This window comes from Mastacembelus armatus, chromosome 20, assembly GCF_900324485.2.
Source record: "Mastacembelus armatus chromosome 20, fMasArm1.2, whole genome shotgun sequence".
NCBI classification, from domain to species: domain Eukaryota; kingdom Metazoa; phylum Chordata; class Actinopteri; order Synbranchiformes; family Mastacembelidae; genus Mastacembelus; species Mastacembelus armatus.
The window spans coordinates 6,935,547-6,950,520 of record NC_046652.1 but is presented as its reverse complement, the minus strand read 5'-3'; the positions used below and the strand labels follow the sequence as shown (position 1 = coordinate 6,950,520).

Sequence of the window (14,974 nt, the reverse complement as noted above, 5' to 3'; positions counted from 1 at the left end):
ATCAGTCCCTGAAGGAGGCTCAGGTGGACCCAGGCTTGGTGTGTATTTGCACATTATTTCCCACCTAAACCCTCTCCATGTGAGTGGTGACTGAACCCAGAGGAGGTTCAGATGCTTTGGGCAAAATATGACAGAGCAGAAGGCAAAGTGAGAAACATCAAAACATTGCCTGCTGTGGTTCTCCCAGTCAGAACCAATCAGTCCACTGGGGCAAGTTGCCCTGCCACACCCCCGGTCGAGCACCCTGTAATATACTTTTGCCTCTGTTTCATCACACAAGCTGACACTTAATAAGACAGACAGATGCAACCACACAGTGGCTCCATACTGGCGAGGGAGGATATGGTTTCTGGTGATCCATCAGTTTCTCGACAGAGTGCCCAGATTTGCTATTGTATTCCTGTGATCACACTGTGTCCAGGACGTATATGATTCTGAGGCATTGTCAACTTGGATGCTTTATGCCAACAGGTGGAAACTCTCTGCTAATTATTGCAGTGTCAACACACTGTGTCTATTGCTCAAGTTTTTACAAATGTTTCAGGATCAGAGACTCTGAGTCTGTTAATTATTGAGGTCCTAAAGTTGATGTTCTACTGGTCTATGTCATATTCAGATGTGTTCCTAATACCCATATACAGAAATTTCATTTATCCAGAAATTCTGAACCTTATGAAGAAGTCTGTGTTATAGCAGGGTTGATTTATTGGATTGCATGCAGTTGCACAGGTGTACTTGCTCAGTGAGTGCACACTCCTCCCTTATTGACTGCTTTGTCTTTTGCCAGTATGAGTGTGACTATAATGTAATAATAATTTACTGTAGCATTTTAGGATATCAAACAGAAACCAGGCAGAGTTTCATAACTAGAAGGAACATACAACCTAAGAAACAAGATTTCCCTTTGTTTCATTCCTAATTAGAAAAAATATGAGAGGAGAAAGAAAACATTTCCTATGACTTATAGAGGAAAAAAGCAAGCATGCTGTTTTATTGACCGTATGGCATCAAGCTTATTAAACTGACTGAGGTTCCTTCGTCCAGGCTGGAGGGAAATTTGTCTGGGTCAGAGAACTGACTGGGAAGAGTTGGCCCAATTAACACCACCGAGGGTGGTCCTTATATAGATACACATTTCTGAACAAACACACTGACACAGAGGGAGACTCGAAGGGGCCACGGCAGCCAAATAAGTCCTTAGGGACCTGGTAGCTCACAGCTCTGAGTTAGCTAAGAAAGTAATGCATGGGCACATTTACAAACACACTTTCATGGTCAGAGAGTGGGCTTAGCCTGCCATATAAATCTCTGAGTCGCCTTTAAATGGACTGATGTGGTGGGTCCAGTAAATATGAAGACCTGTGTGTGTGTTTGACCAGAGATGCAGGTGGAGGTGCAGTGTTCTGGATTTGGCCCTTGGCAATGCCACTCTCAGTATCAAATAGTAGAACCCTGCAGTGGTGTTGAGCTGTGGTGAGAGATTATAATGAGCATGTTCTTTTGTTGAACAAGTAATGCTTTGCACTGCTATAAGTTGTTTAGGGGCCACAACCTTTGAAGGCTAATTGCATCACAATGTCACAAGAAGGCTGTCCCATTTCAAAGGCTCCTTCAAACTCAGCCAACAACTGTGTGTGTCTAAGGCTTCATTTGTTGTATCCTTCATGGCGCAGCATATCCCAAAATTGCTAGGCGACAGGAACGCTCCACCTTTACTCAACAGTAGGAGCAGAAACAGTGATGCGAACAGGAAATCTTCTGTATGACAGCTGCAAAGGTTGTGTCTTTGTAGACCACATCCTTCAAAGAACGATGCCCCTGAAATAAGACACATATAATGTGCAAGTCTGGAATCCAGAAAATCCTAATACATTGCAAATTGTGTGCTTGAATGTGTGTGTGGTAAACCATCACTGACCTCTACAAGGCACAACCCACACTGCCACCCCATTAACACCCACTACCACATCTTTTTTAGACCACTCAGACTCAGACTCTGTTTTAACATGCATTAAAAGCGTTGTGACAGTCTACACTCACTGGGGAATGCCTCAGCTGTGTGGGACATGTATAGTTGTGGACCCCCAGCCCCTTGGAGTTGACACTACTGGCTGGGATCCCTGGCATTGCAGCTTCCTGATTACCAGCTGTCCCTGCTGCACTGTGCCCATCAAATCCCAGTAACTGAGAAATAAACAAACAGTAAATATAGGGCCCTTAGCACCACTGCCTGCCATAGCACGACAACAGGCTTATCACTCTTGATGTCTGCCAGAACTAACTTACCTTTGAACTCTTTCTTTATCTTAAAATCACTAGAGAAGGAGCCAAAGTCATTGACATTTTGTTGTCTATCCTGCCTTAAGTCAAACAGCTTCACCCAAACCAGGAATAAAGGAATACAGACTGAAAAATAACAAAACAATGAAATGTCCATTCTGGTTCTTGGATTGTGTAGGAACTCCTCAAAACTCGGATACAGATCGAGACTAATTGTCCTCACCCTCTCTGACATTGTCTCGTTGGACATCTGCTCACTACAGAGACAAATTCCCCTAATTTAAGATACACTAGCCACTAAGAAGGGAACACAGACCTATTAATAGTCCTGCTGCTTGTAAAAGAGATGTGGCAGATCAGGTTTTTGTGAGGAGTTTGATATGCAAGTAATACAATAGTTCAACTTTGATTCACCATCAGAGGCCCCTTCTATGGAAATCTGCATGAAATCACTGTCTGGGCAAGGTCATAAATCACCAATGGCATTGTTTATTATTGCTCTAGAGTTTTATGGAGGGCGGGCACTTTTCTGGGACGTCGTGGAGAGGAATGCCCAACTGAAGTCCTGCTAGGTAATGGCCCCTTTATTTCCACAGGCGGTAGAAGGGAGTTCAGTGAAGATCAGGCCTCTTGGGAAATACATGGTTACTGTACAGCCTGATTAAAGCACAGGAACACCTATATCTTAACAAAACAACCACATGACATGTTCGGTAAGTGGTTCTCGTAGAGGATTGTGAGTCAGGTAAATGAGACAACCCAAACAGATACAATCTAGCTCTTATTTTTTTCCCTTCTGTTTTCTAGGAGCAGCCAGAGTGGCTGGCCGACACACCACAACACCCACTTTTTCTTTTACAGAATGTCTGGTCTGGTTGTGGCTTATATTTTCTGCCAGGTCTCTAAGCATCGGGAAAAGTTATCAAAGAGAACAGACCTCTATTCTGTGCTGCACTACTCTCCTAGAAAGCCAGCCAGTCAGTAGCTCAGAAAATACTTTGTCTTTCAGCTGTTCGGAAGTGGAAAAAGCGCATTAGGGGTCATTGTGCCAGTGCATTCCAGTGACAGAACTCTAACTTCCTTTGCCCAGCCTGATAGTCACACAAGCCTCACCCTGGCCATCACTTTCATTTCATCTGAAAACATAATTGATTTGGATATTAAACATCTATAAATAAAATTCCACACATGCTTATTTCAATGTGGTTTTGGAGGCCAAGCACTTTTTTTCCCTGTCAGTGGTACATTTCCCTGTCTACATCTTGGAGTGGTCTGATATGTAAATTATGCAGGAAAGCATTTTTCCAAATACTGGGCTGATCACTGGCTTGGCTTTAGAGGACTACAGAATGTTTCACACATATATTTTTGAAGTCCTCAGAGACCTAGTCACTCATAGCTCATAGTTATTTTCAAAGATATAAAAATGTTCCTGTAATTCAGATATAGCTTTGATGTAAAAGATATTATTTTGCAGGTACTGAGGGGGATTTGAAGGACTTAATTAGCAGATGGATGTGTGAAATTGTTTGGTTTACACTCACATTTGCTATTTTGATTTGCTTCCTGCAAAAATTTGTGGCTGAGACGTGTGACATCAGTGTCTGTCAACAGACACTAGTGGCAGAGAGTGCTATTATTCATTTAATGTGCAATAAAAATAGGTACAAAATGGCATTAAAAAAGCTTAATCAGACTTTAATACTAATATTTTAGTGTGAAATAAGACCACAACATATAACAGTTCACAAATCAGTTTTATTAATTTAAACACAATCAAATAATAATGTCAACAACATCTGTACACATATCTTGCTGACACAACAATCTTTTGCATTTCACAATGAGGCCCATGTATTGTAAAGTATTTCCAGTTTGCATTAATGATTGCAGCATAATAAAAAAGCGTGCTGTATGAATCTATAAAACATTTTCTCTATTACCTACCATTACCTTGGTCTAGCAGCAATATGTAGATACCCCGGAGCATAGGGGAGAAACTGTTTTGAGAAGATGGGAAAAGGGGTTATGTTAGAAGAGAGAGGAATCCCAATTGAAATGTAAAGGCCAACAGTGATCATGTGCAAAGGAGGGAAAATTAGAAACACAACAAGCTGGTTTCTGTTTAAGAAATTCACAGTCGATAGCACATGTCCTGTATGTACACAAACCCCTCATAGTTAGTGGCTTTTCTCTCAATGTTAATTATGGTTTCCCCATCCACAGATGTAGAAGCACTATGAAAAGGGCTTTATGAATTTCAGCTACTTCAAAGTGGGTCATAGAATGTATTTTTAGTCGAAATAAAAACACTACATCATACAAAATTATGCGTGCTGTACAAGAGGTGTTATAGCGCATGTATAAAAGATAAAACCTATTGAAGCCTGCTTTTTTAAATCTCAGATTTATTCAAATTTGTTGTCAAATGGCTCTCAAGAGGCAGGAAATTGCCATATGCCATATCCCACATCCTTATGAGAATTAAGTTTGCTTCCAAATGGAGGGTCACGGCTGCAAACTGGTGAAATGCCATAAGGACACAAGTTGTTAGCTACCTACCATGCTGAATATCTAAAAAACAAATACCTCTTTCCCTTTGAAATATGAGTCTAAAAGGGACTTGCAGTCGAGGAGACCTGTTATGATGTATAAAGATGCGACTGAAGTTTCCTGTAAGGACGAGAAACATCATAGAATCAAATGAAAGGTCATTGACACTTGACATTCATGCATTTGGTCTTGACAAAACGATTTATCACAAAATCCCATTATCTACATATTTATTTACTGAACAAAACTTGAACACATCAACGCTTTCAGGTGTCGCACAAGCTTATGTGCGATGGGATGCCTTTTTTTTTACTTCAATAAAAGCATTGCCACCTTGTACTGTACCTAAATGAATACAGGAAGGAATAGTACAGTGATTATAAACTTAAACACACAAAAAGAATTTCCTCTGTACACGATTGTCTCAGCATTGTAAATAAAGTTTTTTTGTAATTTCCTTAAATTATTAGAAAAACCCTTGTTTGTTTCTTCCATAAATGCCTTCCTCCTGCTGTGGTGGAAATCAATAGTACTTTGTAAAAGGCACGAGTCTATTGTCATCGAGGTACCATCTAAGTGGCACGGTGCCACCCACAAAGTCTCCATTCATAAATAAGAAGAACAGGATTCCCAGGTTGATGGTTAACAGAGGAGCAGTCGCAGTCTCTCTGTCCCATGACGGAAGGGAGATTAAAAGACAAAGGGAACAGAAATAAAGGGGAGGAAGAAGAGTGGGGCAGAACTAGAGGGATGGAGAAATGTCACCACCAGTAGTCAGGGGCCTGTAGATCACTGTATTGAGTTCTGTGGCGAGATGATATGAGGCAGGCAAGGCCATCAGTAGCTCTCCTCACAGGTGTGAACCCTGACAGCGTCCCGGCACAGACAGGGGCCGTAAAACACTTTGACAGCTTAAGAAAGCAGCCAATTCACAGTAACCAGGGCAAGCTGCTGCAGCGCTGTAAATTCACCTCTCTTCTTCACTTCCAGAAAAAAAAGTTTAAGGTTAAGACGAAGTGTGACTGTATGTTAGCACATTAACTGGGTGCTCAGACTCTTTTTTTCCATTCTTCTTTTCTTCCTGCGTAGTGGAAGACATACCAGGCATCACAGGGGGACTTTTTTTCTGAGCAGTAGGGTCTGCGGCAAGGATGGGATGGGGCTGGAGGGCAAAAGTGAAAGGTTGCAGGATGTGCTGAGGTGGAGCAGGGTGTATGAGGGTGGTGTAGTGCTACAAGTACTCCAGGTCTAGAGCGTGGTGGAGGGCCATGAGGTCTGAATGGCTGGAGATCCTCCAGAAGGGCATGTTGTGCTGAGGGAGGGATAAAAGCATCATATTATGTAAAGTTTTATTTAGCACTGCAAAATGTCTAAATTCTACATATTTTGGGGCTGAAACAGTTAATTGATTACTGAAGTTACAAAAATAAAGCAATCTCCAAAGTTTTAATTAATCTTTTCAGTTATTTATCAGAGAAAAAAAACAAAATTCTTAGGCTCCTGTTTCACAAATGTTTGGAATTGTTGCTTTTCTCTGTTTTATGTAATTATACATGCAATATTTTTCCATTGTTTGATTGTTGATTGAACAAACAAAACAAACAAAGGGATGTTATCAAAGAGAACTTTAATGATGCCTGACATTGTAATGGATAAATTAACTGATAATCACTGCTTGCAGCCCTGTTCCATCCACCAGGATCCATCCACCTCATATCATTAACACATCCATCCATCCACACACATTGTATAATGGTATGTGTGCATATGAAGATAAACAGCACATGTGAATCTCTAACTAGCTTCTCTGTGGCGTCAACATAAGACTACATCAGTAGATTAAGCCAGTAGTTGTTTTTGAAACTTAACAGAAATGAGCTCCCCACAGTGTCTTTTGAATGAACCTCCTGCTGGCACAATCTCAGACCTGTCTCTGCCCTGTGTTTTCCTGGCTTTAATTACTTATTTGGACTCCCTTATAAACTGTCACTCCCTCATCTGGCACCTAAATATGTATCAACATCTTCTCTTGCACTCTGTTGCTAGTCACATGACACTGCTCACCTGTTTCCACTTCATTGTTAGTTCTTCTGTCAGTTTTCCATTAACCCTTTGCTAGATTGTCTTGTGTGCTCTCCATACCCTAAACTTTGCAGTTGTTTTACATTCCAAGTGTTCCTAGTTTCCTTGTGTTTTCTCATATTTAGGTTTACTTACCTGCTTTAGCCTCTGCTCAGACCCTGGATGTTGCTTTTTGCCTGTTTTCTCTGATCATTTCTGATATCTGGATTATATCATCGCTTTGGACTCTGCTTGGTTTTCTGGGTTTTTGCCTCTTATCTTTTCCCATTTGGATGTCATTCCAGCTTGGAATGACTTTAGGTTTCTGGACTGTATTTAATTTTGATTTTCCCCAGCTTAGTTTTGTCTGCCTGGACTCTAATAAGCTTTGTTTTTGTGAATAAACTGTCAAACTTTCCCTGTGTACCTGTAAGAGTCTAATACTCTTCAGTTTGCTGTTGTCTTGTTGGAAATAGTATGGTACAATTTGGCCAACATGAACCCAGCAGATAGAGGCTGCAATTGTTAGTAAGACTCCTCACTTTGCAAACCATGATTAAAACAAGCTCAAAGACCCAGAGTGAAAGACCATGGTTAATGGCTACTGGCAGGCCAGCCAGCCATCCACTTGCCTCCATTCCCAAGTTGGCTCCTTGTGTGGCATCAAGCCTGCTAACAGCCATCCTTGCTCCCTCTTGGCTACAGCCTTCCAGGCTACTTCTCTTGCTGTTAGTAATAGACCAGTTATCCACCAGCCTGTCCTTCAGGTGGCTCAGTTGCTGCCTTTCCTTAAATCAACTAGTCTATTGCCATTATCCCAGTCAGTCCATCAGCATATATCACAGTCTGCTCTCCAGCTTGCCCTTCCTATGACTAGCATCAGGCCTCCTTGCCTTTAGCAAGCCTCACCTCCAGCTAGACCCTTGTCTGCTAAACACATGCCAACTTCACTATCAGTCACAGAACTGCTAGCTGCTAACTGCTCAGTATCTGAGCCAGTCAGCCACCAACCTATGACTAAAACTTGAAGTTGGCTGTCACTCAGCAGTCCCCTGTTGTAGGCACCAATCTTGCCTTTGCTGGGAGGAAAGAAACTTTGCTCCCAAAAATTGGTCTGTGCAAGCATTCCTGAGCTACAGCCCAGCAGTGCCCCCAAGCCCCAGTCATCCTGCATCCATGAGCTTAGTGCCTTAATGGGACTAAATCCATTAATAAATCCTTAAATAGGCCAACCATGCAGACATTCCCTTTCCCTGAGATGATCGTCCTTGGTGCATCATCTGTTCCTCCTTGGCCGTCACCACCTTGTTGGCTCCTGAGATTGCTCCTTGGATGGCCCATCAACACCTTGTTAGTGTGTGGGTCAGACATTGCCACTGACATCCTGCCAGTTTCTGAGTTTGCCTTCCATGTTGACAACTCCCCTGCTCTAGAGTTTGTTTCTCAATCAGCTTGCCTGGTCAATACCTCTCCAGCATTAGAATTAGTTCCAGGGTTGACCCCTGCCACTGATGCCAATGATTCTCCATCTGGAGAGTTATTCTCTTGACACCAACACTGCCAAGCTCCACAGTCAGTCTGTGTTTCCCAGCTTGCTCCAAGGTCTGTTTCCTCAGTCGGTGCCCATCCTGCTTCAGTCAGCCACCTTGGCTGAAGTCCAGCCTGATTACAATCTTGTTGGCAGTCTACTAGCCATGCTTTGCTTACATCTGTCTATCCCCCACTTTGCTTTGAGCCCCTGCATCCTGTACGCCCTCTGGAGGGGGTCTGTGTTTGTTGCTGGCCTCCATTTTGAGCACCACAGTGGTTCCAGCATAGAGATCAACCTGTACATGACTGTGCCATTGGCCTCCACACAGTGCCACATCTGATCTGTGCCTCCTGACTTATGCCATTGGTCTCCAGCTCATCCTCCTAAAAATGATTATGCCTTTGCTGTCTGTGTCTTGTTTGCTCTCCAGACCATTGTATTCCTTAAGCTTGCCATCCACCTGAAATACTCTCCTGAGTGGCCTCTTCTTCCTGTCTCATCTTGTGGGCATGGTCTTGAGCATGCCTCTTTCTCGTCTCTCCAGCTTCTTGGCTGTCCACTCAGGTTTCCTGATCATCCAGTCAGATCATGCCTGCAGTCAGTCTTTTTGAGAATGGCTGCTTGTTTGTTCTCCAGCCTTTGGACTCCATACACCCACCCTGTCCTGCCTCCACAACCCCACCACCTGCCTGGCTCAGTCTGATCTTTCTGCTGCGTATTGTAGAGGGATGTCTGGGATTCACCCTTTCAGGCAGGGAACTGTGACACAAGTATTCTTGGCCTTGCTTACTTTTTCAGACTCTTACATAATTGGTCATTCCCTCATTTAACTTTTATATGTCCCTGTACTCCTTTCTTTGTCATCTGTTCCCACTCACACAACTTTTCTCACCTCTGTCCACTTCATTGTTAGTTCCTCAGTCGCAGTGTGTTTTCTGCCAGTCCTTTATCAGATCATCTGATGTGCTCCCCAACGATAAAGTGTTCCAACCATCTTCTGTTCTAAGTGTTCCCAGTTTACCTTTTGTTTCCTGTGTTTTGATTTACTTACCTGTTTCAGTCTCCACTAAGATTTGGTCTCTGTCTCTTTTCTGTTTAGCTGGCTCTCTCCCATGTTTGTTTTGAACTCTTGGTTCCAGGCTGTTTGTTGTTTATCTTTAACCCTCTGGATGGCTTGCTCAGCTGGGATTGACTGAGTTTCTGAAATGCATTTGGACTCTCTCTCTGAATTTCTCCTGCTTGGTTTTGTCTAAGTAAGCCTTGTTCCTGTGAGTTACAATTAACTGTTAAACTTTATATGTCTGCCTGCCTGAGTCTCTGCATTTAGGTCCAATTCTCCTCAGTTTGCCATTTCACGAAACATTACACCTGCCTCATGGTGTGTCTTTAGGGCAGTGCAAATGAGTTACTCCTCCCAAGCAGTGGATGTATGAGAAACCTGAGTTGCAGTGAATGAAAAGAGCTTGTCAGGTAGAGTCCTCAGCTGTGTGGAGCCCATTACCCTTCTTTTATCAAGGGTATGGCCTCTCCCAGGCATATGTTCCGCTAAGGAGAGCCTGCATTGACCCTTAAAAAGCTCTTTGCTTTTTGTTTTGTAAATTCTCTTTGCTTTTAAGTTTAAAAGCCGGAGATGTTATCTCTGCCTTTTCTCCCAGGCGATGGTAATAACTGATGGCAGAATTGTTTCAGGATTGTGTTTTTTTTAGGTGAAGAATTGAGGGCTGAGACAACTTTTAGACATTTGCTTTTGTAGTTCCACACAGTGTCACATCTGATCTGTGCCTCCTGACGGTTAAAATTGTTGTGTTATTTCACATCCTCTGTGATGTTGACACAGAAACCTTTTACCTCATCGCATGTTGTGGGACAAACCGCTCAGATGTGGAAAAAATGCCTTTTCCTTCCATCAATGTCACACTTCAACAACTCAGGACTGAGTAAAAATATTTGCATCTTTTTCCACAATCATCCTTCAAGACCATATTCCCAGGCTGTGTTTCCATTTCATAATATAGAGCTATTTCTTTACACACTTATCCAGGGTAAAGGTTGCCACTTCTTCCTAATCACTGCCTAATCACTCTTCAGCTGTCCTTGTTTCTAGTCATTGTTTAGTGAGAAACAGGTGTAAAAGAAGCTGGAGGCTTTTCAAAGGGGAACTCCATGTCTTCACCCTGACACTGTGGCTTGCCGTAACTGTCAGTGAAATATGCTCCTGGGCCGCTGATTAATTCGCTAATGAATATGTTTGCAGTCTGTGGCTTGCATGTGGCATTTGGTTTACATCCAAACTTGGCAAAAATGCCAAATACACAAATTGTTAAGCAAGAGTCAACAGGTAACATAAAAAGGTCAAGCTAGATGTCAAATTCATCTGAACAGATACTGTCACGTTTCTTGAAAAAGTATGAGATATCTTGGCTATGAGCCTTTCCAGGCTAACAGGCTTGTAATTGCAGTAGAAATTCTAATTTCATCAACAATAATTTAAGTCTCTTTTATGCATGCTCTCTTTACCATGTGCCTTCAACGTGCCTGAAAGGGCTATTCTAGCATTACACATACAGCATTCATGCTGTTCAGGGCACCAAGCAGGAATATATAATTATGCCATCTCTCCTCTCCCTTGCTCTGTAAACCTGAGAGGGCAGAGGAAGAGTGCTGATTACACAGTACAGACTTTCTTGCTTGTTCTTGTATCCTGTATAAGAGGATAAACGAATAAATGTAAAATAAGACTGCTGAGGAGGAGAGTTGGGAGTGATGATTACTGTCTTAGGAAAGGTATGGCAGGTATGTTTTGTGCTCTATAAGCATTTATAATGAACTCTTGACCTTGAGAAATGTAACTCCAAACATCTATTTCTAATAAATGTTTTTTATGAGATAATATAGTGTGTATAGAGTATGCTGTATCCATCATATCTTCAAGAAATCTTACCTTCTTTGAGCCTTGCTCCTCTTCCACACCATCTCCAACAACAATGTAAACAACTTTCCTCCCAAACCTTTGAATTACTCTCTCAAAGCAGCTCTCCTTCCCTGTAGAGGAGTTGACAGCAAGATGTTAGTGGAGCATTGCACAAATGCAAACAAATACACAGACATACACACACTTGCAAAGACTGACACTGAACAACATCAAGTTGGTTCAGAGACGCAGGGTGACAACAGCCTCTTTAAAAACACCACGTGAACAAAACCTGGCAGAGTGTAAAAACGTTGAGCTAAGAAAAGAGATGTGATAAGATCAGCCTACAGATAAAGAAAATCTGCAAAGCATTAACTCACTCCTCCTCAAACCTGGGACAAATGGACTTAAATAAGCTAAATCACTCTTGCATGCTAGGAGGACCAGTGCGCTTAACGCTCCAAGGAACCCTGATCTACACTCTGCTCCAAATCTCTGTTGATGGGCCTGAAAATGGCACGGGAGTGAAGCTTGATGTTTATTTTGTATTTGAAACAGTGAAAAAGGGGAAGGAGGAAAAGGAGGGAGATGGGAGAAGAAGGGGGGTCCTGTTGCTCTGGAATGACATAAATGTGCAGAAGTGGTTTCATATGCAGAGACTGAGCAGGAGAGGCCCTGTGGGGCCCAGCTCCAGGAAAGTAATCCCAGGCTGATTAGGCTGATTCCTTCATAAAAGAACATTAACCCTCCCACCCAGTCCACGCCTCAACCCTGTCACTTAGGTAGCATGTCTGTCTTAACTGTTTACACTTACATTGCTGAAATAATACACGTGCATATCCCAAAGTGTTAGATTAAACATTACAAAAAAAACGAAGAGGATTCTACTCACGTATTTGAAAATATTTACCTATTTTGGTCGCACTATAAATATTCTCGATTGGGAATACTATTCCCAAGCCATAGAGCAAGACCTTAGCCAAGGCAGGGATGAGCTGCGTGGTGGTCACCAGGATATTCACACAGTTTGACCTGCAGTAGTGAGGAGGGGTGAAAAGGAACAAGAGCCAGGACAAAGCAAAACACAGTGTGCTGTAAATAAAGTTAACATTTGTTTAAAACATGTCCTGTTATGAAGAATTATGTGTCAGCTCCTTTTCCAAGTTAAGATCTCTTAAGACACTTATCTTTCAAAATCAGTACATAAAGCCTGTCAGAAAGACGAATTTATAGCATTGTTGTTTTCTATAACAACTTGGTAGTATAAAGTTAGCCTATTTACACACATGATGTTTTTATATGAATACCATAAGACTTGGTACAGTTTTCCTCACTGGACTCCTACCTTGAGTGAATTAATGTTAGTGCTTTCAGTGCCAGTGTTAACCAGGAGTCCGTCAGGGCTTCAATTTCTGCGCGCAATTGCAACCAGGCTTCCCTTTTGGCTGGGCCCAGCAGACCTAAAATGCAGGGTAACATTATTTGGGTTGGATCAGCTCTCTGAATACCACTGAAATTTTCAAAATTTACCCTGACCAAGTGGTGTGGCATGTGTTCTTTTAGAACACACACATGAACACATGCACACTCTCACACATACGCCCACAGAATAAAGGCATGTACATCTGCAGACTAATTTCTACTTGAAAAATCTATATACACCAATGCTGAGGGATTACCTCCGACATTATTTTTGTAGGTAGTGTAGATTTCTTTTACTCGTCTGTAGCGGAAGGCCAGTTTTCTCATCCAGTCCACGCCTCCCCGCACGCCTGTGGCCAGACATAGGTTGGCACTGGTCGCTGCCGCGTGGAAACCATCAGCGCTGAAGTTATATGTACTGAAATTAAGTCAAAGAAAGAATTTGCAAGCACAAGCTGCTTCACCACTGATGGTATCTTAACATCTAACACATTTTATCTTAACTCAGGAATAAAATTATAAAAGAAAGTGTCTAAATGTTGTACCTTAGATCCTGACCATTGTCATCAGAGGACACATCATCAATATGTACCTGGTCACATTCCTGAAATAAACAAAACATCAGTTTTGAAAGATGTGACATTAACGCACTGGATTAGTTAAAGCATGTCTACATAGGAATTTGGGCTTTGCCTGGAAAACTCTGTATTGAGGCCCTTAGACTTTACTTTCTCTTTATTTCCTTTTGAATAAGATCTCCAAATTTTTCTTCCCCCATACCCTCACCAGTGCTGAACAAACAAGCACAATCTAATGCCACTAGCCAGTACAGCTAGTTATATTTTAACTAGCTGAATGTGTATATAAAGAGTCTTGGCATGTGCGTGTACGAGCATCACTAAACATATGTGTATGAGCTTCTTCCCCTTTGGGGATGCCTGGCTCCTCTTGGAAAGGTACAGGGATTCTGCAGCTCTACACTGATTCTGCCAGTACACAGTAACACAATCCAGACTTTCTGGTAAATGTAACCTACTAGAAAAATTGAACCTGATGCTAACCGCCAATGAAATTATGACCTCTGATTGCTGCTGCGCCACACACCAACACAGCCCCAGGGCCAGCCAACCAGCCAGCCGGCAAAGGAGCGCAGGAGAAAGCACACTTAAAATCTGTTATTAGTTTTCCATTTATAGGAGTGCTCTAGTGCCTCCCCTGTCCTCCCTCCTCTCCACCCCCCAGCAAGCTCAAAACAGAAGAGAGTCCTGCCTTGGCATTCAGATCAACACATTTCACATGGCACAGAGCAGAGACTGGAAAGCTTCTCTTTGCTATAGTTTGGGATTGCTAAGAGGTTTAACCAAGAGGAGGTTGAGCAATAGCCTTGTTAAGAGCAAAAGGCTTTGACACGAACGTGATATCAACCTTTGTTTCAGTCAGTGCTAATCTAGAATATATAACAGAAGGCATTTCATATCTCTAGGAAACAGTTTAGAAAATGTCTTTACGAAACTACAGGTTTTGAATTACCTGTTAAAATAATGTGATAAATAACAATTTCTCATTGAAATTGAAACTTGAGGCACTTTGGTCTCAAGTATGAAAAATCCATGATGGTTTTTTAAGTTTTTTAATTAAGTTTCATTAGTCTGGTAAGACACCTAAAAACAGAAAGGACTTCCTTGTTTTAAGTCAATCTAACTGAGGCCAAATGCTGACGTTATTGCATTCCTCTCTAATACTAGAGCAGGGTAAGGGCAAGGGCTTTGGACTGTAAACCTTTTTTATTTTACTGGTTCCCCTCTGAACAAATTTTTCATCTCCCTGGATTTGTGGGAAGAGGGAGGGGAAAGCGACGTGAAGAGAAACTCAAACCAGCTGTTCTTTAACAAAATTAAAATCTTGACCCCCAACCCCTGCTCTAATGCAGCCATTCTCTCACCAAGCCTCTCCAGCAAGCCCCAAGATCCAAAGAGGAAAAGACTTTGACCTCGTAACCCCGCTCCCCTCCTCTCCAGGACTCTGGCACCCTGATAAGGGGGTGGAAGGGTAAAGAAGTGGATATAGAGGAGAGCAGAGGGTAAAGGCTGGGGGAAACAGTCCAAAGTGACCTCACATGAAGCTCTGAGCTCCACGTTCCAGAGGACTGCCAATCGGAGATGAGAGTGCAGGCGGGGGCTCTTAGGTCTGTTTGCCTAATCTGTTTCCAGACGCTC

General features: G+C 42.3%; 1 protein-coding gene across 20 annotated transcripts in view; it reads right to left on the bottom strand.

The window, feature by feature from the left end:
- Window positions 1-4,209: 4,209 nt before the first annotated feature.
- eya1 (EYA transcriptional coactivator and phosphatase 1) overlaps window positions 4,210-14,974 on the bottom strand; it is a 63,653-nt gene continuing 52,888 nt past the window's right edge. For all 20 annotated transcript variants that reach the window (XM_026292030.1, XM_026292028.1, XM_026292031.1 and 17 more), the window contains 6 exons: window positions 13,304-13,362; window positions 13,016-13,176; window positions 12,682-12,796; window positions 12,247-12,368; window positions 11,367-11,467; window positions 4,210-6,145 (listed from right to left, as the gene is read on the bottom strand). In XM_026292030.1, coding sequence (XP_026147815.1) covers window positions 6,065-6,145; window positions 11,367-11,467; window positions 12,247-12,368; window positions 12,682-12,796; window positions 13,016-13,176; window positions 13,304-13,362 — 639 coding nt within the window. In that variant the 3' untranslated portion in view covers window positions 4,210-6,064. The remainder of the gene's footprint in view (window positions 6,146-11,366; window positions 11,468-12,246; window positions 12,369-12,681; window positions 12,797-13,015; window positions 13,177-13,303; window positions 13,363-14,974) is intronic.